Here is a 23255-nt window from a genome sequence, read left to right as displayed (position 1 = left end):
GGTTCCTGTGACATGTTACACAAAGTGTATATCGAGTGAACAACTTGTCACATATATGATAGGCGCCATTTTTTGTGCATTTTCTCTCAGAACACATTGATGGTGCTGCACTTGTATGCTGACAAGGAAAGTACCAGAAGTAATTGTGTAACAAACCAAAACAACAACAACAAAAAACATACAGACATTCTCAGACACACAGATTGCTATTTCTGATGTCTGAGAGTTGTGGGCGTGGCCGTTCCCTCATGCTAATCATAGACTGTATATAAAGATGGACGCAATGACAGCTTTCCAAAACTGAAGTCAAATCATCTTGATTGCCCCCTGGTGGCTGGCTTCAGTATAGATCATGAACCCCTGCCAAAAGCGCACGGCAGCACCCTCGTCCGGGAATATTTTTGTACAATGGGACCAAGCGGAGATGTGTCGTCCATCTTTAAATACAGTCATTGTTCTGAATGCACAATAGATAATAAACAGAGCCTAACAAGAGCAAGTGGAGGTTGAATTCTTTAAGATGATGATAATAGAAGAAAATGAAGAGTCCCTCTCCAAAGCTTCCTCTCTGCAAAGACTTGGCTGAGGTGACTGAAAAGAGTCTCGTTCCTGGGCCAGACTCACACTGGTGACATTTATCATTGAGAGGGAAGATGGTGTAATTAGCTTGTCAGTCTACTTTAGGCTGAGCCGCTGCTCTTTGTGAGGAAGAATGGACGGCAGGCCCGGGGAGCCGACAGCCAGTCGATAATGTGGCAATTAATGTCATAAATAATTCTAAAGCCAATTACATTAAAATGGACCTCACACTCAGAAACAACACTTTATTTCCTATCACTTCACAATGTGCTCGGTATCAAGCACTCGGAGCAGATTCCCCTCTTTATTTCTACATATGGTCGACATATGGCAGAACCATAATGTGAGGCATAAAAATCAGAAGGGCCATGCGGGAGATTTATTTGTTGATTTAGTTTGCTTTTGACTTATGAACGTCTCCCTTATTGCTGAAGCATCACCCGCGGTAAAAAAGCAAATACAAAGTGTAAAACCACTTTTAATCAAAATTATATTGCCTCCATGTTGCTGGCTGTATAAAATAGCCAGAGCTCATAAAGAATGTGAGTAATTTAATGGCAGTAGTGGTTAAATATATCAAATCCTCCTTCTGGCCTTGGGAGGGTCAAGCCCAGTGTGATATATAGAGAAGACTGTGATGGCTGAAGGTCGTGTCAGCGTCTTCTGCATAATGCATGAATCCTGTAACTCTCTCTGACTCCAATCTTCTGAACCTGAACCTTGGGATGAAAATTTTACTAAGTAAATCAGCGAGCATGCTGGCATTTCTATTAACCTCCAGTGTGCTGCTGACAGAAACGTGAATCACAGCAAATAATATCCCGCAAACTGTAAATCATGTTTACAACTCGGGGCCGAGGAAGTGATGTCATGGGATAGTGCCATCTGCTTGCTGTTTGTTTCTGCTAATTTCTCTGCATAGAGGCAAAAGAGAAGGGGGGCAATTATAACTTCGTCGGGAAATATCAAATCATGTAAATCCTGAACTAAATTTTAGCAACTTTAAGCATTTATTCCATTTTTTCTAAGTCCGCCAAAGCTCAAAACATCTGCAGATGGAGAGGATATTTTATTTTATGGACTATGCTTGAGGATTTTTCCAGGTTCTGTTTTTTTTTTGATGAGCAGCAGTTCCCACTTCAAACAGGAAAACAGCCGAGAGCTTTGATTTATGCATGCGTGGAGTGAAACAAAATAAAAGGAAATGTTGACCTTTACCGGGAACATAAAGGGTCAGTGCGGCAACTGTGTCTCGCGGGCAAATTGCCTCCCAGTGCTGGTGATCTATTCTTACAACAGGGATGAAATTCTTATCCTTTGCCATTTGAGTGTTTTTTCTTCTTCTTATCAGGTAGAAATGTGGAGAGACGCAATATTTCACTCCGTGAAAAAAAAGACCAATGAAGCCACAGTGGAGAAATCTAAAGTTCTCCTGAATTTAAATCAGACATTTTTCAGAGAGATATTCCTGTGGCAGCGTTGAGAATCCTCTCGCTGCTTCAGACGCTGCGTGCAACTCTACGAGCTCTCCTGCCCCCTTTTATTTCTGTATCAAAGGGTAAACTAATGCAAAATGTATATGGCCCTTGGCACAAAAGATGGTGGTGCGGCTCGGTACAGGAAGATCTGTGTGCTAAAAGCTTGAAACATCTGTGTAAACACATGGCCTTCTTCCAACCATGTAGACAATGTTCTCATAGCCTTAAGATAGATGTCCAAGGCAATATACCTTGCCCCGGGGCCATGCTGGGATGGCTTTGAACATCTGAAAACCCCCCCGAGCTTCAAGCGGTATCCACTTTCAATATTCAAACTGGATGGCAGAGTAAAGAAGAATTCAACCCCTGGTGCTCGTTGGAGCTGTTCTAAGCATGGGATCAGTCTTTTGTGAAATACAATTACAGAAGTGGTAATGATGCATTGATTTCTCACGGTTGCTACGTGTTAATTCGAGGGGTCTTTATAAAAGCAGCGTTTGGAGAAGCAGGGGAAACAGAACCGGAAAAAAGAAAGAAAGGGACCTTCTGCCTTTGTTGTTGTTCTTTAATTCTGCTAATAGCCCAAGGTAAAGATTTATCTGCTCTTGTCAATTTACCTCAGCCTCGATATAAAGCACCAAGGTCACTTTTTCCTTGCCTGGCCCACAGGATTAAATTGTCATGTCCCTCTAATAGGCAGCACAGGGAATCATTAGTCCAGCTCAGCTGCCTGACTGATAGGCATTTCAGTCCAATCATGGGAGTGTGCCGCCACAGGCCAGCCAGTATTGACACTGTGTCAGGACTGAGAGGGGACGCCTTAATCAGCCGGGACACACTCAACATTGATTTGACAAGCTGCCGTAATGACCCCCTTGTTTTGGTAAAGGATGACTGTTTATCCGGGCTGGCATTGATGCACTCGGAGTGCTGCATTGTCATGGAAACTATTATCACCCCTGCCAAGTCTGTGCAGCTGGACGAGGGGCTGTCTTTAAAAAGGGTCTCACGACAAACTGTCAGAAGAGTGGCCGCTATTGCATCGTGGGTAATTATACAGTTTTTAGACGACAAATCAGCCGGAATAGGATCAATTCAGCCACTTTTAAAAGAATCTATACAGTTTGTATCTTGTTGTTCTGCCAAGGAGGTTATGTTTTCATCTGAGGTTGTTTTTCATTTAGCAGGATTACAAATTTGCACATTTTGGTTTGTATCTCGGGGCAAATCCAGGATTTTTCTTTATTGTTTCATACTCAAATCCAGGCTGTTGCGACTTTAGTACATCTACTATCTACCTGGGAATAATGTGAAGTTTGAATAAGAGGCGTGTTTCTAGTTTTTCCTATTCAACAGACACAGCTTGTCTTAAAAACAGGAAAAGGAAATAAATAATATTATAAATAAAGAAAATACATCTAAAATCAGAACAAATACATAAATAATCAGAATCAGTTTTAAAATATGAGCAACAAGTTATAATATCTTACTAGGCTAATGAAGGATAGAAATTGAGCTAACCCTAACCCTAACCCTAACCTTCTCGTATATCGAGTAAAAACCTATAAAACATAAACGTCTCACCTTTATTTAAGATATTCAGTTTCCCCTTGGTTGAGAGTACGCTCTGTAAAAACCATGATTCAGTATTAAGTTGCACTATTGGATTTGATATCATGTGTTGTTTCTCCTCTGATCTGCAGTTTAATATTACTCGGCAAGAAAATCAATGGTTGTTATTAAACTCAGCCAATGAGTTGAATAAATGTTGAGCTGACACTTGAGTTTTACTCTCTCGAAAAATATCAGTGATTACATTTATTTTCCCATTTAATTATTGAGTTAATAATAAGGCTTTTTAAATCGCTGCAATGAATTCATCAAATGAATACAGAGCTTCCCTCTCAGTGGATGTGCTGGAGTGAGAGTTGTTTTCTGTGTGGTAGCTACATGTGTTTGTTTATTAAGATGTGACACAGGCGTCTGGCAGGCGGATCAGGGAAGTCAGCGAGGTGTTAGACTCTAAATATTATTGGCACACCGAGGGTCTCCCACAGCGCCATGGCGTGTAAAGATCGTTAACAAGCAACGTGATGGGCCGTCTCCGTCCCCAAGGTGAGAAGGTGGCGAGTGTTTTTATCATTCCTTGTCCCAGAGGGTGGGACGAGGTGTCCGGGCGTCACGTGATCTGTCCGGTTACCAGAGAGCGCTTCCTGTCCTCACCACAGAGGAAGACATCACGTGTAAAGAAAATACCATTCCACACGCTGTAGAACACGATACGTCAGCTTTTTTAATCTGTGAAAATACAAAATGAAATCATGTACAATTTATGTACAAGCCTATTTGTACAAGACAATAAACTGTATTCTTTAATTGGGTATTGTGACATAGTCAGAAATATCAACTTAGCACTGTCATCGTGTCCACAAGTCAATGTGCTAAAAAAAAAAGAAGAAAAATCACAAAATAATACAAACTAGACTGCAATGCCAAACGTCTCTCTCCCCCCCACAGGTACTGGCAAACATGAAAATCTGTCAAACAACACACACACTAGAAAGAAATACTTTACATTAAGCTTTATAGATTCGAAGAGTACATAAAAAAATCATGGCTCTGCTATTGATGATGGATGATTAAAAAAAATAGTTTTAAGACTTTTTCATATATATATTTTTTTTATCTCCAGAGAATTACAGAATGGTTTGAGATGGGAAGCAACAAGGGGGAAAAGTTCAATTCTCATTCTTACAGCAATGAACTGGACATTTTGCTTTAATCCAGTTAAACTAGAAGCCTCTTTTCGCAAAAGTGGGACTTAAGGAATCCTCCGATGGCCTCAGCACTGCCCGGCACATTACAGAAATATATCAACCTCCTGCTTTTTATTTTTTACTTCAACACAAATCCTCTCATAAGCTGTGACGCATCACAATCAAAGGACATAATGGATTGCTTTCATTTTGCTTATTTATTAAGTTTTTTAGAACTTCCCCTTGATTGATTCTGGAGTAAAGTGACAACAGTGTCAATATAGCTATGGTCTATTATTCAAAGAAGACACGATTAATAACTCATGTGCTTACAAACTGAAACAAATGATCAGACGTGTATTAATTTGTTTTGTTTTATGGAAACATCAGATGTGTAATCGATCACCAAACCAACAGAATATAACAAAAAAAATAGCCAAAACCCCTTTTATTTTATTTGATAGAGCTGTTTATTTTATTTATTAATATTTATTGTATCTACAAAAAGCATGGACGTGTCTGAGTATGATCTAAAGATTGGTCTTGGAGAACATACAAGCACTTAATGGGCTCCAAGACAATCCTGTGTCGGGCAGTGCTTTCGGCCAACGGAGGAATTGAAGGTGCCCACTTCATGCGATATGTGGCTTCACAGTCAGCTCACCGACAGACTCATGCTCTATCCTAGTATTTGGCTTCACTGTCTGTGGTGTAGTTAGTAAAGGAAAAAACTCTATTGTTGTATAAAAACTATGTAAGATTGAAACAGCTCTATCATATTTGGCTATTAACACAAAAAAGTATAGATTTAAAAAAAGCCTGTTCCCAACCTCAAATCTTTCCTGGGTAAGATTTCTGCGATTTTTGGACATTGCAACCGAAACAGTGACATGAAAACATAACAGCAAACGACTGGACAAAAAGAAAAGAAATAAAAAGGCAAAGATAAGACAAATATAAATGGATAGAGATAAGGCTGAAGCCAAATGCCATTTACACATGGACACAGGCCAATCGTTACCGTCACAAATGTTGTGAATTAGCTCCAAATGGCGAAGACTCAGTCACTGACTCCGCCATTGTGGTGGGGGGGTTTGCAGCTGGATGTAAAATATACTCATTGAAACACACTGTACAGAACAAACTCTGCAACACCGGGTGGAGCACGTGAAAGTCGTGGGTTGTTATTTATCGACAGCTACAAAGGCAACTTTTACAAAAGCAACGATTTTGATCCGATAATTATAATAATCACCTCTTGTAGTCGTTTATTTTTTATAGCTGGTCTCTTCGAGTGACCCTCATTCCCCAAGAAAAAGAAAAAGTCATGGAGTCTGGTCACGACTGTCAGGGGTTGTGATGCTTCTCTATGTTTGTTTGGATCTACATTTTTATGTTCGACTGCTTGTACAATAATTGCTGCAGAATATGAATGAAAAAAATCTCATATGAGAAACACAAGAAAGTTGCTGTCCTTTGTGTGATCTGATGTCAACTGATGAGTCCGTGGTTTTGCAGGTGAGAGGAGATCCTGGATCCGGGTCTGACACCCACATGCATCCAGGTGTCAGCGCGGGTCCCCGAGGTCGGCACTCGTCCTCCGCCTCTCTGATGATGGGTGGGATCAGGCTGCTCGTGGGTTTGGACTGACTGACTTGTTTGATGGCGAGCGTATTCACAGGCTTGATCTGTCTGTTCCTCGGGTGGGGATTCTCCGGCTCATCTGTAAACCATGTCTTTTCTGAGAAAGAGCCATTGAGACAAAGGGCGGGGGGGGGGGGGACGTCAGATAGATCGGCAGCATCACCAGTTTGTTACGTTTCAAGTGCACATGGAGAATTGTACATTTTGAAGGAGATAGTGTGAATTTGATGTGGTAGAAAGAAATTCTGACATGATATTAATAAAATAAGAAGCTCCGAGGTGGAGGTTTAACGGCAGCTAAGTATCGCTGAACTTCTCATCGTCCCAGTTCGACCTGTGCATTGAAGCATGCCGTGTTCTTGGGTCATGCAGGTTTTCACTAAATTCGAAGTTAATGCTTTTAATTCCACAATTCATCCATGAAGAGTTTCTCTGTCTTGTTGAGGGGCTTCAGGCTTTTGGCTTGACGCAACTTTCTTCTCTTTAAGAAGGAAATCATTCTGGCGCTGTGTACCACCGGTGATTCATCCGCTTGGCAATATCATCGCTCATGCATTTTCATCAACATGACTCGAGGCTGTACATTAACACATATACCCGAAGCTACGCGTTGCCAATAGTAAAACCTCCAACATGACTTGATACAGAATAAAGTGAAGTGGCGTCAAACCATTCACTTGCAATCCCAGTCAGAAAGCCCCACAGTGAGATGTGCTGCGCAGGTCATAACCATGCGCTGCCGGGTGCAGTCACTCGGAAACACCGAACTACTCGGCTTTCATTCCGAGGGCAAGATGTCAGCGAGGACACGACTCTGCTCAATGCATTATTTAACGTCATGCATAATCATTCACGTCCATACCTTGGGCCACTCTATTCATCCTTGTCGCACTTTGGAAAAAGAGAGTGGTTCACTAAACGTAAGCTAAATGGGAAAAATACTTACATGAGCGTTAATGACAGAAAGTGCAAAACAGAGGCTGTGGTTACATGTGGATGCAGAGTAGGGTAAACGGGGGGGGGGGCGACCAAACAACTCAACAGAAAGTAAAAGTAGAGAGCATGGATCATGTCAGAAACATGTTAAGCGTAGCATGTGTCAAGCAGCCATGTTGTGCCCATGCCTACAACCAAACCAATCAGGAAATGATGCTGTCCATGTTTATGATGTAATTCAGAACCCTGTTAGCAGCATGCGGCTAACACACTAAACGTGTTTCAGAATGTTAAAGGGCTCAGCGACTGCATGTCAAAACTATTGTCAATGCATTTCTATGAGATGTGACCTGTAGATTAGTTTCAGCAGCTGAATATGTTTTATTTTAGAACAGATTACTAACCGGTGAAAAGCTCGGTGTGTTCATTCAGCAGCTGTGGAAATGCAGCAGGTGCTCATTCATGTTTTTGAATGAACAATTAAAGAATATTTGAGGGTAAATATTTTTTTTATCAGAGAATCAATTGTATATTACATTAGAAAGTATTTAGAATTCATACCTCTGCCAGTCCAAAATCCTCTTAATGGGTTCATAGATGAGAATATTGAGGTATTTGTAATTGAAGTTCACACAAGGATGGACTCATTAACACTGTTGTTTGTACAATATTACAATTAGGGTAATTTAATGAATCATAACATGCTCCTGGGGGGTTGACTTGTTTGGAGTTGTCCAGTTTAAAATGTGTGTTTGGAAACACCCCCGATAAATCTGTAATTCTTGGCATCAAAATGTAAAAGAATGGAAAATTCCCAACCACAGTTAAACCGAATATATGGCGGTGCGTAGGAAAGACTGAAAGCCCTTTGTGGTCGCTTGTTTTACCTTATGACTAGAAATGGTCCTGCTCAAGAAGCAGCTGTTCTGAGTGCGGTGTCATGAAATACAAACAAAGACAATAAAGAAACACACAGACCGGGAGCTCTACAGGGGCACGTACTTTTGTTTCTCTCGTTGGTCCCTGCTCTTGGCGCGGTTGGTGCGGTTGATGGTCGGGATGGAGTGGACGGAGGAGCTCTTTTTGCTGGAGGAATGGGAGGAATGGGACGAGTGGGAGAGGTTGGTCCGAGACTGGCCGGCGTTGTGGTCAAACTGCATCAGGCAGAATATCAGGTCCGAGGGCACCAGCTCAAACGCATAGGGCGGATTGGTTATGACGTACCTAGAGGAGAGAGGGGTGGGGGGTGGGGGGGGGGGGCATGTGGGAGGCCAGCTCTGAATATCGTGCAGGTAGAAGTGATTATTTTTGACAAAGCCTTTTTTCTTTTTCATGGGTCCCGGTTGCGAGCGAGGACGCAGCGGGGCCGCCGCACACTCACCGTTTGGTGCATTGGGTTTGTCCGTTTAAATGTGCGTCTCGTAGCCGGTAGATTCCAAAACACAACATGTTGTATGTTTTCAGGGCTTTGCAAAACAGGTCGCCATAACAACCTCCGTCCTGCAAAGTGAGGAACAAAAACACAGTGAAGTGCACAATCTGTGTTTCAACAAAAAGCCACACTTGAGTTTGACTTTTTTTTTTTTTATTTAAAATCCCTCCTACATGTGGATGCTGTTCTTTTCTTTTACAGTTTCTTTTCTTCTGTGAGCACTGTTGCTACTCAGGAGAAGCTCTTACTTTGTGTGATGTGTCAGTTCAACGTTCTCCCACAAACCTTGTGGATTGTCTTCATATAAGCAAACAGCGATCTGGAGTCTGGCTCTTTTCATGCTTTTCTTTCAGTTTTCCTTGATTCTGTATCCATCATCTGAACCATCCTAATGTTTAATTAGGAATTTTTTATCTTGCTTCTACATCAAGGACAGTTTTCTACGACGCCATTGACCATAGACTTCTTGATATTATGGTCAGCTGTGGTCACAGGAACATAAATCTACTGGGTGATGGTCTTATCCATGTCCTTGTTCCTCATCTCCTTAAACAACTCTTTTCATTTCCTTTCCTTGTCTAGGTCCAGTTTGGTAAAAACAATGAGACCTGAAACCATACAATGAGTTTTTATCCATTCAAATAGACTGAATGACTGATTATTAGATTGAAGGTAACTGTAACTGTAACAGACAGACAATAATCTGGTAGAATCCATGTGCTATGCACTAGCTCTTATGTCTGATGATCTAATCTGATGATGCATGGTTTCTATTTAAGCTCTTCCTTTTTACCTTTTCGCCTATTTCAACTATTTTCTGACGTTGTAAAATCCCTTCTTCTTGAACTCGCAGCTGCCCCCGTTTCTCTGAGTCCTTCCTCTAAAGTCAGCTCCCACAATGCAAGGCGACAAAGCTGTGCTCAGCCCCCCCCCCCCGGGTGACAAGACCAGCCACTTACCCCCAGGTCGGCAAAGGGCCCGTCGTACAAGGCCAGCTGTGCCACGCGACACCTGTCCCTGTTCGCCAGGGTCTGTGGCGTGCTGTAGCCACCACGCAGCGCGTTCTCCTCCGCCAGCAGCCCCTCCAGCTCCGGGGTCGCCCCGCCTGTTACCAGCGTCCGGATCAAGGTGAGGATATTATCATTGAAGTATGTCTGAAAGGATGAAGGTAGAGGGGATGTGAGTCCTTAAGCAACCGCCGGCAAAGTCACAACTGAGCCTTCTCAAGTGCCGGTGCTATCTAACCCTGCTCTGTCACGTCACATCGCTCCGTACACCCGGTGAGGAGACGGGAGAATCCAATTACTGCCGGTTACTCTCACTGCCATCACAGAGACACAGAGAGTCCATGAACACATTCGTGCTGTCCAGACATTTTTACATCCAGCTCTACAGATTGGCCAGTTCTCTTTTCTCAGTGTAGTTACTTTTTTAATTGCTTTGTTAATTCTAACAAGGGCACATGTCTGCCCTCTGCTTTGCTCCGCGGCCCCTTGTCTGCCCCTCCTGTACGGCACAGTGACATCTCCCTCGGCTGCCGACAGCACTATTGACTAAGATGATGGATGAGGGCTGTCCATTAGGTAGCATTACCTTTGTCTACACCGGAGCGCACTTGAAGGCAGCTTTGTTGGAACCTCACTCAAAGTGAAGGGCAGACAAATGAAGCCATCACACCGAGAACAAGTTCCAGTCCTGTCACCTTTTGCTTTTAATGGGAGCAGAGTGTGCTTTCATTTTTTTTTTTTTAAATCTCTGTCCTGATATCACACCACAAGACTTCTGCGTATATTTCAGATCGCTGACACGTATGATATGTCACAGCACAGAAACCTTTCACAATCTCCTTATCGCTACACATGTGTCCGTGAGATGTGTTGCCTCTGACTTACAGCGCTCATTAAGGAATCCAGCACACTGACTGCAAACGCCGTCCCACAGGCGAACGGCTGAGTGAGGTATAACTCCGTGTCGGGGTCGTCGTCGTCATCCTGGTCCAGGAACTGAACATTGGAGTCGTTCACTACGGGTGTTAAAGGAAAAGGAAAGTGGTTATTTAAATTCTGCTTGTTTTCGATTTCTCCAAACTAAAACCAGGTCTAGTGGGTTTGATTGGAGAAGCATGGATCAGGCAAATACTTCAGTGGATGTGAAGAGGAATGACACCAAAGTAAAAGTGGCTGTGCACGACAGTCAGCGGCTGCAGATATGGACTGTAGTACAAATCTGTTTTTGACGAATTCTTCTTCTTTTTTGGTTTGTTCTGAATTTGGGCAAAATTGCGTTTTCTTTCAATCGAATTGAAATGAAAAGCAGTCAGATCATCGTGTTTGAACATGTGGCCCGCACGCCACAGCTACATTCCATATCCAGGAGATTCATGCACAATCATAACACCATGCACATTGTCAAAGCCCCCCCGGGCCTCGATTTCAAAGTCCTCCTGAGGTCAATATGAGAAACACCAATAAGCCAATTGTTTGTCTTGCAAATCCAAGACAGAACTTCCAATTACTTGAACTTGCATGTCAAAATAAATGAAAGCATCTCATTGCACCAGAACCTTCTTTGAAGATGTCTTTCAGCCGCCCGAAAAAAAACAACATATGTAGTAGCTGGAAGAAAGTAATGATGTGAAAAATGTAGTTTTGAGAAGCGCTACTTCTGTGAGGACAGAAATGAAACGTCAGTCATATCGACAGGGCTGAGATGAAAGAAGGGGCCGGAGAATGTGATCCGACAGAAGATGCTGCGAAAAACTGCCACGAGGACTTCAGAGGGATCAAAGGCCTTGTAATTCTTTAGAAAAATAAAAAGGGAACAATTTTGCCTTGAGATAAGGAGGCCAAAAACAAGACAGGCAATTTTCAACCAGAACCAACGTGCTCAAAGTGATGCTATGGGAATGGACTGAGCCGTCTTGTGCAGCGAGAGAAATCAAAAGGAGAAAAAAGCTGATGTGGAGGCAGCGGCAGCTACAACACTGCAGCACAGGACGGAGGCACTTCTTACCCAGCTCCGTGATCATTTGTATGTTGATCCCACTGCTCTTATCCTGACTGAATGAAATCACAGGCACTTTTTTGCCCGGATTTGCTAATGGTGCTGGACAAGTGTTGAGGAAAAAAACTGGAGTTACTGGAGCACATGTAAAACAACAAAGTCTCAACTTTTAGTGGTCGGTTATTTACGCGTTGATAGCCTGTCATTGCAGAAATGGTGTTTTTCGCAATCTATTTACAACTTTTTAACTAAAAAGAAAACAACAAGTTAGTATATTCATCATGTGACACAGCCGAGCAGCGCCGGTTGTACCTAGTTCTGTGATGATGGGAATGTTTGCTCCTGTTGTGACAGACGTCTGCCTCACTAATCCATGGACGGGGCTGTTTTCAGGAGACGATCGGTCCATCCCCGGTGGTGTGAAGCCTAAACGTACACACACATACACACACACACACGACACACACGACACAAAGCTCATGTGTTAATGCAATATTCAATACTCCATCAGCAGCTACAAACAGGCACATCAGCAGTACTAATACACAGGGGCTACAACCATTGCCGGCCACTGGTGAGGCATTAAGTTGCTGAGTGTTAGCGCACTCTTGACAAGAGCCAATATTAGTCTATATATAATAGATGTGACATACTGCTCATTTTGTTTCCCTCAGACTGTGTGTGCACGTAGACAAAAACCTTTTACACACACACACGTGCACACGCCCAGAGAAACGCATGTACAGTGTGGAGCCACGAAAAAGAAAAAAGAACTGACGCAAGATTGAATTCAGATTGACTTGACATTCCTTGCTTTCCTCGGACTGACAAGTAAGCACATTAAATCAATGATGCTGTATGTATTATACATGGGCCGTGTTTTGACATCCATCACTTACTGCTGACTCAGGCAAATGCGAGGTCATACATGTATTAGAGGAATAATGAAATTGGCAGGGAATTTTTTTTTCCTGTCCCCGGGTCAAAAGGTTTCTAAAAGCATTTCTCTCAATGGCCGTTATTGAGGGGCCATCACACGCTGACTGATTGCGTCGCTCACTGGTTTGAGAGCTGTTACTCGCAATATTCATAAATTATAAAACATTGTTATTTTACCCACAAAGCACATATCGCAAAAATAAAAACAACGTGTGAGCCAGGTGAGGCCACCAATTAGATTCGTGAAGAAAGCCGTTCTTATAGTAACCTGAGGAATAGTCACTTGGGTTTACTGTCAAATGCGCTGACATGGGGTCAGCGAGGCAGCACCCAGTGAGGGATATTCTCTGTGCCAGCGCCCTGTCCCTCATAGGCAGTGCAGTGAACTATGATAGGGCACTCCTTACCTTGGGAATTCGCCTGCAAGACCCCGATGCTGTCGTCAAACTGCATGGATTTGATGTTGAGTGACGCCAAGATGCATTCTTTGTCCTGCAGTGATGCGTCGTCAATATTGTTCTGATTGGCCGACAGGATGACACACATGTCACAGAGGTTGATGTTGACAGCCCTCAGATCTGCCCGACTCAACGGTGTGCCCTTTGAGAGGGAGGGTGGGGAGGAGATGGTTTGTTATCAAGCAGCGATGGTGATGAAGACGTAGGTAAACGTAACTCTTACATTGGAGCGTCCTCATCCCCGAGACTTATTTCAACCTGCTCCCAAATTCAATATTATAACATTGAGTAGATTATCTTTGTCAGAAATGTGCTTAAGGACGTGAGGTTGATACCTGAACAAAAAAAGGTTAGACTTTTTTGTGTGGGATATTTTTAACTAATAAGCTGCTTCCTGTCTATTGTTACAGTTATTGTATTGATCAGGTTATTCTAGGTAAAGATCATGGCTTTATTGACCCTAAACATTCAAAAGATGTCCTGTGTAAATATCTCTCCCACAGTTAGGATGAGGTAATTTAAAAGCTTAATAACTAAAACCAAATTATTTCAGTGATCTTAACCAAGGACAAGAACAACCTTTGAGTTGACAGTTGTGTGAAAATGTCATGTTTTTGGGAGAATTCATGAAACATGCTGACAATCAAAATAAATCCATCTATTATATTTTTGCATGAGGAGGGAGCAGTTTGCAGATCCATGTAATTTAAATAATTCTCCACTTGTTGAAAAATGCCATTTTGTTTCTGCATAATGAGTTTTATATGAAATCTTTAAGAGACAGGATCATTCATTTTGTCAAACCGGTTACAGCTCAACAGAATAATGGTTCAAATGTGCGATCTGCTTCACTCACGGGCAGAATAGAAAGTTTGGGGAAGTTGTGAAGAGTCTCCCACTCGCGCTTCAGATACTCGAGCGAGCCGACGAACACGATGTGCTTCAGCTCGTGGTAGTGAAAGTTGCTCGCTCGCAGCGGCATGACAAAGTTCCGGAGGCCGATCAAGGCTGATTTCACGTCTCCGAAGATGCACACGACCACGTGACCACTCAGGACAGTCATGGCCGCCTCGCTCCGGGTCTGAGGGGGAAAAGAAAAGGTGTTTATAACTGAACACTGTCTTTTTAAACAGATGTTAACACTTTCTCCTCTTTTACCTCCTGCTAGCAAGCTGTGTATGACTATTAGAGTCATTTGAATAATGGCATGTGTATCAGTGCAAGACATGTTCTATGTACAGGTCGTTCCATATAGCAAATGACAAGTCAAACACCTCATTAGAGTGTTTAAGTGCCCTGTCGACCTCTGATGGTGCTTTGTGACGTGACTCATCTGTCACCGGGCGGAAGAGTGTCAGGGAAAAATGACGTGTGCCGCGTAAAAAGGAGCGGAACCCACCAGCATGACCTTCTCGATGTCTTTGGACTGGCACCAGTGGAACATCCCCGTCGAGTCGTATTTCTTTATGTTCTCGTCCATGTTCTCAATCTGCTCGGTCCCGGGGACGACGAGTGGGTCGTGTCTAATCACACAAAGGACGAGAGGGAGGCAATGAAAGAATATCATTGAGACTCTGTGACTGTGGATTAGAAGGAACTCGCTCTGGGGATTTGACTAATGAAGCCAGAATATTAAAAGATAACCAGGTGACAAGAGTTTGCTGGCAGGATTACAAAAGGTGATTAGTCCGAAAAAAGTTACGACAAATGAGTGAGAAGATTAAACACAACGAATTCAAATGAATACAATCAAATACTAATGAATAAATAAACATTTAAACATTAAAATGTCCAAAAACATTCATAACACGCCATCAAATTTCAAGAATCTTACAAAAAATACATCACTCATATAAAAAAAAGTCACTTTTTTCCCTCTTCCTCTCCGTACCCCTGTCAGAGGCCATCTGCACAAATGCCAACAACGCTGCCATGTCATCAAGCAGAGCGACATCAGCGGCGGCAGCCAGGCGGAAGGAGATGGCAGCAACACACTGCGCTGACTGGCACGAGCACGGAGATGCAATTACGCCCCCTTGCAGCGTACAGCTCCTGACTTAGTGGGCCGCGCCGTAAAAGCTTTAACAGACCAGACTTTAAATATTTCAGCAATTTGCCCAATCATATTTGCTTTCCAAACTGAAGGGTATTAATTTTTTAAAAGGGAGCATCGGGAACTACATAAGATGATTTCACTGGGCGGTGAGCGCCATCACTGACCAGTGAAGTGGCCTCCGGGCGCGAGCACCTGCGGTTGAATCACACTTGTTCAGGTCAGAGCCACTCCATCGTTCGATTTCCCGGTTCTGATGCTCTTAATACCAAAACCATCATTTAGATTTCAAACCCAAAAATATTAAAAAAAGTAACATACATTTAAATAGTAGATTAACTGGCAACAAACCCAAATCACAAAAAAAGGTATAAAATAATATATTTTTAGATCAAATATCTTCTTCCTTGCAGATGGTTTGACATGTAACAGCAGGAAAATCACAAATGTAAATAATGAAGTGAATTAATGATAATTGTGTGATTTTCCTACTGTGACATTTACAAATATCTGCTGAAAAAAAACATTATATTTGTATTTAATATTTTTAAATGTAGGAAGCTTTAGCCCCCAAAAAACTATTAACTGGTACATAAACTAATTGTTGAAGAATATCCCTGTGTTGCAACATTAACCAAACTGAAAAATAATGATTGGATCTGCCCCTTTATCTGAATCCACACCAAAATGTAATATATTTAGTTTTTACCCATACTGCATCCTTCCCCCAAGATTTATAGACAAATGTTTAGTCGTTTTTGAGTAATCCAAACAAAAGAATTCCAGTGGAAATCGATACCTGATAATATTGTTTTTCTGACTGATCTCTGTCTTTTAACAGTGAAGGGAATATAAAAAGTCCAAATCACTACAACCAGCCAATGCGCTGGAACACGACTAGCCACAGTGGATCCACTGAGCCATCGCGCTGCCCAACACAATTCCCCTCGCACTAAATCAACTTTGTCAGATTGAGATCACGGCTGAAGATGTTTCCTCCTGGAAACACAGACAGCAGCCTTCTGTCTCTGTCTGAAACCTTTTAAATACTTCACGTCCTCTCCACATAAGAGGAGCATCTCTTTAATCCGTTTGAGTACTTTAAAAGAATGCTACCTTAAGTAGCACGTTAAGTATGCATGAAAGTGTCAGCTGAAACTACCATCCCTCAGGCTCCGAGAGACTGAAGCCAAAAAAGCCCGCCTTTGGGCTTATATACCCCTAGGCAAGACCTGGATGTACTTTCAGGGATAGAAGCAGTTGGAGAGGAAAATGTCTTTTCTGCCACTTTCAACCTCTCAGGCTCAAATTCGTCAAAGCAATTTTAATTCAAAGGGACACGGTGTGTGCAAATTGAACCCTGTGGTTCAAGGTAAGTAAACATTATATTCTAAAAGTACAAAACTCGAGAACTGAAGTGTACGATGCACAAGTGGGATTAAATTCATCACCTCGTCAAAGTTCACTGAAAACCGAAAAACTAACATCCTCAAGTAGTGGGATTGTTATATTACAACTGGTGGCGGCACAGTGGCACAGTGGTAAAGCGGTTAGCACTGCAGATGGAGGTTAGGTCAACTGGAGACTCTGAATGGACCATACATGTGAATGTGAGTCCCGACTCTCGCCTCACGCCAGCTGGGATTGGCTCCAGCTCTCACTCATTCAAGGATAAGAAGCATAGTTGATCTAGAAAATGTCAGAAAGTATAAAAGAAAATGTATTTACAGGGACGGTCCGGTTGTGGAGAGGTTAGTGGGCAGAGCATGAGGGCTCCTTCGCCTTGAGCCTATGACTCCCTTCCTGTCTCTCCTTCACTCTGCTGTCAAATGAATAATCAGAATAATAAGTCTTCAAATGACGTGTGCCCTCAACAGTTTTTTTATTTACGATGATGTTTCAAAACTGAATAAGATCCTTGCTTTCGAAAAGCTTAGATCCAACAAAATGTTTGCGTTTCCTGTTTAACCAATCAGGACGTTGATTCATGTCCTGTCCACAGACTAATCTATTAACTCAATCCTGACGTTATCCTCCATAACTCTCCTGGTTGTGTTCTAGATCATCCGTCTCCGTTTGAATCTAAGATGCAAGACCGAACGCATTTAGTGGTTTTACACCTCAGCTGAATATTTCATCAGAAGTCAAATGTTTCAGCGCTCACTCAGTGGAGCCGCTGTCACTTCGGTTTGTCCTTGTGGAGGATGACTGGTGAGGCAGCGCTCTGCCAGGATAGCTATCGCTCACTGTCAGCCACGACGGCCTGTCACTACCCTGCACCGCCGATTGCCTCAGCGGTGCCGCCGCAGACGTGACGTGTGTGTCACAGTTGCGGCGCGATGTGACCAAACGTGTTGTGACATCCCACAATTAGATGAGTCTTATGACCCATCAAGGAGCCTGTGGAAATGGTGTTAATTTCAGTGGAGTTGTCGTCACTAAGTTCCAGACGGGGCGTGTTAGTTCCCTGATATGTGTGGAAACGGGAGACGGGTTCGGCTTCCGCGGCTGAACGCTTGATTCTTTTGTGCGGCTTGTTTCATTTGCACGGAGCAGAGGCGAGGTGACTGTCATCCCGGTATATCCCTCTGCTTTAGTCGCTAAATGACACATCTCAACCGCAAAACACAAGGCCAGGTGTCTTCCGGAAGAGGGGCGTGATGACAGCGGAGAGAGAGAGACATAAAGTAGACATGCAGAATATGTAGATTTCTTTCTATTTCAGCATCACCGCTCCGGTAACTAGAGCAGGCCGAGTCTGAAAACCCTTCCCTACATGTAAACTGACAAAGGCTTGATCTTCAAAACCCACAGCCAATCTGTTGATCATTACTTATTTACAAAGGCCTGGAGGCCGCGGGTCCTGTAAAAACACATTTGATACCGCATACACCCAGATGTTTTTTCCTCTGCTTGTTGCAATGAAGTATCCCCGAGGCTACCGCAGAGAATCCCTCTCCGGCGAGGAGGCAGCAGACGCTCTGCACGGAAACAACACGTCCACCTGTATCGTTCGGTGAATTAGCATGGCAAGTAGATGGATCGGTTCGCCCGGGCTGATATATAACGCTGGTGGCGATAGCGCTGGAGAATCCGGGGTATCGAACTCCCGGGAGTTTGGAAAACGACCCGGAGCGATTCAACTTTGACACCATTCTGAACCGGATCAAACAAGAGCAAACGCCCACCTGAACAAACAGAGGCCGCGGATCAAAAGGGAAAAAATGCTAAATTATGCACATAAACATTCCTGTTAGATTTAATATGAAGTCATTTCAAGAGCTACCGTTGTTGATCTGTATCGTATCTCATGGTGTTAAACAACCCAGACATCTGTGGATTCATTTTCCAAAAGCCAAATAAATAGCAAATTAGCGATGGGAATACAAAATCAAGTTATTATTCAATTTAATCCACGTGATTCCACTTTGTTGGCTTTTACGTCACGTTCCCCGACTTCCCTGTCGCCTGCCGTCTTCACAACACGGCACGTAACGACAGTGACTACTACTATTATCATCCGTCTAATGGCCTCTGGTTGAATAACGTCGTTATCGCCAGTCAAAATCAATGAGCGCAGGTTTAATTGTACAGGACAAGATAAAAGCAAGGTAGCATTTGAATTCACCTTTCATTGCGATGATACAGATCATCTGTGGCCTTACGTGCTGCAAAGCGCTCGGAGGGATCCAACAATAGATGAATGGCCTCGGGCTATCTCTCCTTTAGAGCTCCTCTGGCTTCCTGGCTGTCATTAGTGCCAGGCCGGTTTAAGAGCTGCAGTCTGCGGGTGTCACATGAAACCTCGTGGCATGGAGCCCCTCCGCCAGTCTGACAGGTTTTCCATGGAAACAGGGGCACTGGCAATGTTTTCTAACATGTTTTCCATTATGTATTTACAGGAAAGTTTAGAGCTTGATATCAATATTTCAGAGAATTCAAAAATATGAAGAAGATAAGTCCGGGAATATTAGATTTTTTAAATAAAAACTGTTTATAAAAGGTTCCTCAATACTTCACAAATCAATATTTCTGTATTAGGACGGGATCAGATCGTTATGCAGAGTGGGAACGATGCTGCTCATAAGGACGAGCACACAAAGAATCATCACCAGACTCAGACTCTGCAGTTTCCCTCAACTCCACGTAGCAATTTGTATCATCTTTGAACTCATTTCTTGGGTTTTATGACTCACAACTTTACTGCTCTACAACCGTACACAACCTGCACAGCAACTAATGCCACACGGTGACACATCTAGAAGCTCTGGCTACTATACATCAGCAACTTTTTATCATCACTGCTTTGCAAGGTGATAACATAGACTGTATATAAAGGCAGATGACACTGTTCCACAAAAGTGAAGCCAAATCCTTTTGATGCCCCCCCCTGGTGGCTGGCTGCAGTATCCATGTTAGTGTTAGTGGACGGAGCTATTTGATGATATAAGAAGGATATTGACAGCTGGGACCGACTTGCGAATTGCAGAGCGAGAGCACGTGTGGGACCTTGATACCACGACCGCACACCACGATCAGTCCTGCACAGTATCTGGCTCCAAATAACAAAATGGCAGCACTCGATTTCGGTTTATAAGAAATTGTGAATATTAGAGAACATAAATATACTGTGCATGAACAGAACATACAACCAGGCGCAGCAGGCACGTCATCGGTGATATCCTACCTCATGATCTTCGGCGAGGAGTTTGGAGAATTCCTCATGCCTCCATTCCGTTGCTTCTTTTTGGGCGACAGCGCCGACTGCTGGTCCTCTTCGACTGCAACGAAAGGCATCGGCGTGAGGGAGGGAATTATCAGAGGAAACGCACAATCAACATGTCATCACAGCAACAGGGCAACACAGCACGGCGTGAGTTTAGTGAGTTCAAAGCGATAACACAAACACGAGTGGGAAGTGAGTCCGGGTGAACAGGATGGAACAACATTGGCATGGTCGTGTGTCGGGATGCAAACATGCAATTGTGCCGCCTTCAACCATCATGCCGGAGCCTAATCTGCTAATCTAGAGAATTGCTGTAATCTACATATGATTCAGATAATTCAGTACCTCAACTTTTAAGATCCCTGGTTAGAACAACTTTCTTCAGAACTAGATTCGGACAGATTTCTACATCGGCCATGCTAATCAATCACACTCTCATTTAATTTAAATAATAACCTGCAGATACCCAGTCTGGATTCTTGGTCTTTCCTTCATTTTAGGGAGTTGACGCCCTCGGCTCATATAATTAGTTTGGTCCTGGTGCCAGAGTGATTTATGTACAGCCGAGATGCCCCTCGGACATCGTCTTCATCACCACACAGAACGGCACCGAGCTCTTCACAGGAAATGGATTACACGTTTCACCCTGGAGTTAAGTAATCAGGCAAATATTTTCACAAGCTAATATCATAGTCGAGGAAAAACAAATGGGCTCAGTTGGTCGTCGACGGCAAAATCAACACAAGCGGCGAGAAAAGTGTTGTTCGCTAATAGCGTTTTAACAGCCATCATTTGCACCGGCAGTACTTTGTTACAGGTCACGGACAAAACACACTTGAGTGTCTTTTGTCATCATCAAGCTGTCAAGTGTTTTTAAAACCAAAGGAGCTTTCATCAGAGCAAATGAATCGTCTTATAGAGCATGCTCCTGAACACAGGACTTCGAGCACTGTTAACATGTGTGACAGTGACACCATAATGGAGCATGGGCGGGGGGTGGGGGGGGGGGGGACGCTCCAACACACTGGCCCTTCACATCTTGCTCGGCCTGTTCAATATTTAATGTTTCACAGCTGACAGCTGCACACACTGGGTCATTAGTAAGGAATGCTACACATGCAACCACTCCAGCCTGGCGAGCACATGCTTCGGTTGTGCCGTTGTTCGAGCGCAGGCCTGGCAAACACGCCGAGGGGGGGAGCGGACGGGCGGTGGCGGAGCTAGCTCTTACGGTGCCTGTGACTGAGTGTGCCGTTATCGGAGTGACCGGGGTGGTATCTGTATTTCACCGGCAGGCTGCGTGCCCGCTGCAGCCGGATGGCCTCCTCTGCCGCCCTGGGTCGCCGGCCCACCTGGCCCAGGTCACCGCAGCCCGCGAAGCTCAGCCTCAGAGCGGGGGGCTCGGCGGGGGGCAGCAGGCTTCCCTTGCGGTTGTTAACCAGAGGGACCGACACGGCAGCGGCTCCGGTACGGGGCCCCCTACAGGCCTCCTCTGAGTTGCTGTTCAGTTTTGCCGACTTGTTTTGGATAAGGGGGCCATCTTTTACTGCTAAATGAAGAGGAGTCAAAATCAGCAGCTGCACAATTCAACTTAATGGGTTGTTTGGTTTTTAAAAAGGTTTATTAGGCTCAAACCACAAAGCCCTGGTGGTATCCCGCCATGTTGACAGCTTTGGTTTTAATGTGTCTTGGTTTTAAACTTTCTGCCTCCCTCCCAGTATAATGGAGGTGAATAAAATGTAATTTGTGGTGCTCACAACTCTGAAACATTCGATTTTGAAAGTCAGTTCCTCAGAAGGAGTGTTCAGAGCGTGTTTATGGATCATCTATAGTAACTAGAGCATTGTTTTGGGAAAAGAAAGAAAACAGAAAGTATCTGCATGTCTCAACCCCGCAGAGAGGAAGACGTTGCTTTGTGATTTGCGTGAACTAGCGTTTTAATTCCTCGTGTTGAGCTCGGGACAGGATCTAATTGAAACTGACTTCAATAAGACCTGCAGTGTGTATGTGAATAAAACATCTTGTGACTCTTATCATAATTAAAGCACAATCACAGGTTTTGGGGGGTAATTCTTTCTGGCACAATAATGCTAATAGCTGAATAATTAAAAAACCTCATTTTTATTAAACACCACTTAGTCACTTGCTCTAGCCACCAATGAAATGTTGGAATTGACATTTACTTTGATATTTATAATAAGCATGAATTAATAAGTATGCTTTCAGGTGTTCCGGCGTTTGTTATGCCATAAGAACAAGGAGGTGACAGTGTGAGTTAACCACCACGAGCTGCAGTGTGCAGTCCAGCCTGATGAGGGACGAATGAATTCACTGTCCTCTTCCCTATTTGAGATATAAAAGCTCGCGCACTGCAGTGGTGTTATAATGGAGGCAAACCTGGTGAAGATAACATGATGAATTGATAGAAGGAGGCAGAACAACATGGTCCCCTCACTCCAAGAAGAAAAAATGGCTGGGAGCGAAAACTGAAGAACAGAGATGATTATTTCAACAGTCAGCTGTCGAGCAGATTATCCGTCCTCCTCCAGACCTGCACTGTTCATCTGCCCCATGTCAAACATGCACAGCGGCTCTGCAGGACAATACCAGGGTGGCATCTCTGTTTTCATCTGAGAACCTGAGCCACGAGGTTCACACTCCTGAGCTGACAAAATATCCCACTAACCCCTCGACCCTTATTTGATGCCTGTTTTCTCAAAATAAACCTGTTCTGAATCATGGTTTGAATGGTTTTAGATTGAATTCATCCGCCCTCACGGTGAAGCGGCAGCACCATCTACTGCTGAGCTGTAACTGAGAACCAACCACGCACACGACAACACTTCCTGATGCATGTGAAATACAAAGGATGGATGATGACAGGGCGACGGACACAACAGCCACACACAGCAGGTCAGAGGCGGGGGGGCGACGGCAAGTGGAAGGGTTAGAGAACAAACGGCCAAACGAGAGAATGGAAATCAAAACTTACTTGATTTGATATATCCATTGTAGCTATTTTTAGCTGAGAAGAATGCAGAGACAGATGAGAGGTTACAGAGAAGATCAGGTCGCAATGAAAGCAAATTATAAAGGACAACTGGGGAGCTGGAGGGATTTCTCCGCAAGGCACCTTCAAAGAAAAAACAACATGGACCAAAACAACGAGAAATAAAAACAAGCGTCAGTTTGGAAAAGGGTTTTTCAGTATCGGGGTCAAAACGTGTTTGTAGGTTGTCACCAGCGAAATA

General features: G+C 43.6%; 1 protein-coding gene across 5 annotated transcripts in view; it reads right to left on the bottom strand.

The window, feature by feature from the left end:
• Positions 1-4329: 4329 nt before the first annotated feature.
• Positions 4330-23255, bottom strand: part of LOC133976109 (calcium-activated potassium channel subunit alpha-1-like) — a 66794-nt gene continuing 47868 nt past the window's right edge. For 2 of the 5 annotated variants that reach the window (XM_062414210.1, XM_062414208.1), the window contains 12 exons: positions 22997-23029; positions 19966-20059; positions 14625-14748; positions 14082-14306; positions 13175-13367; positions 12141-12254; positions 11838-11930; positions 10718-10848; positions 9785-9979; positions 8775-8893; positions 8396-8617; positions 4330-6554 (listed from right to left, as the gene is read on the bottom strand). In XM_062414210.1, coding sequence (XP_062270194.1) covers positions 6533-6554; positions 8396-8617; positions 8775-8893; positions 9785-9979; positions 10718-10848; positions 11838-11930; positions 12141-12254; positions 13175-13367; positions 14082-14306; positions 14625-14748; positions 19966-20059; positions 22997-23029 — 1565 coding nt within the window. In that variant the 3' untranslated portion in view covers positions 4330-6532. Of the gene's footprint in view, positions 6555-6770; positions 6773-8395; positions 8618-8774; positions 8894-9784; positions 9980-10717; positions 10849-11837; positions 11931-12140; positions 12255-13174; positions 13368-14081; positions 14307-14624; positions 14749-19965; positions 20060-22996; positions 23030-23255 lie in introns of all 5 variants that reach the window. The other 3 variants (XM_062414209.1, XM_062414206.1, XM_062414207.1) reach the window with 3 other exon arrangements.

The sequence above is a fragment of the Platichthys flesus genome, chromosome 20 (assembly GCF_949316205.1).
Source record: "Platichthys flesus chromosome 20, fPlaFle2.1, whole genome shotgun sequence".
In the NCBI taxonomy this organism is placed as follows: Eukaryota; Metazoa; Chordata; class Actinopteri; order Pleuronectiformes; family Pleuronectidae; genus Platichthys; species Platichthys flesus.
The sequence above is the reverse complement of the archived record's forward strand: the minus strand, read 5'-3'. Positions and strand labels throughout refer to the sequence as shown.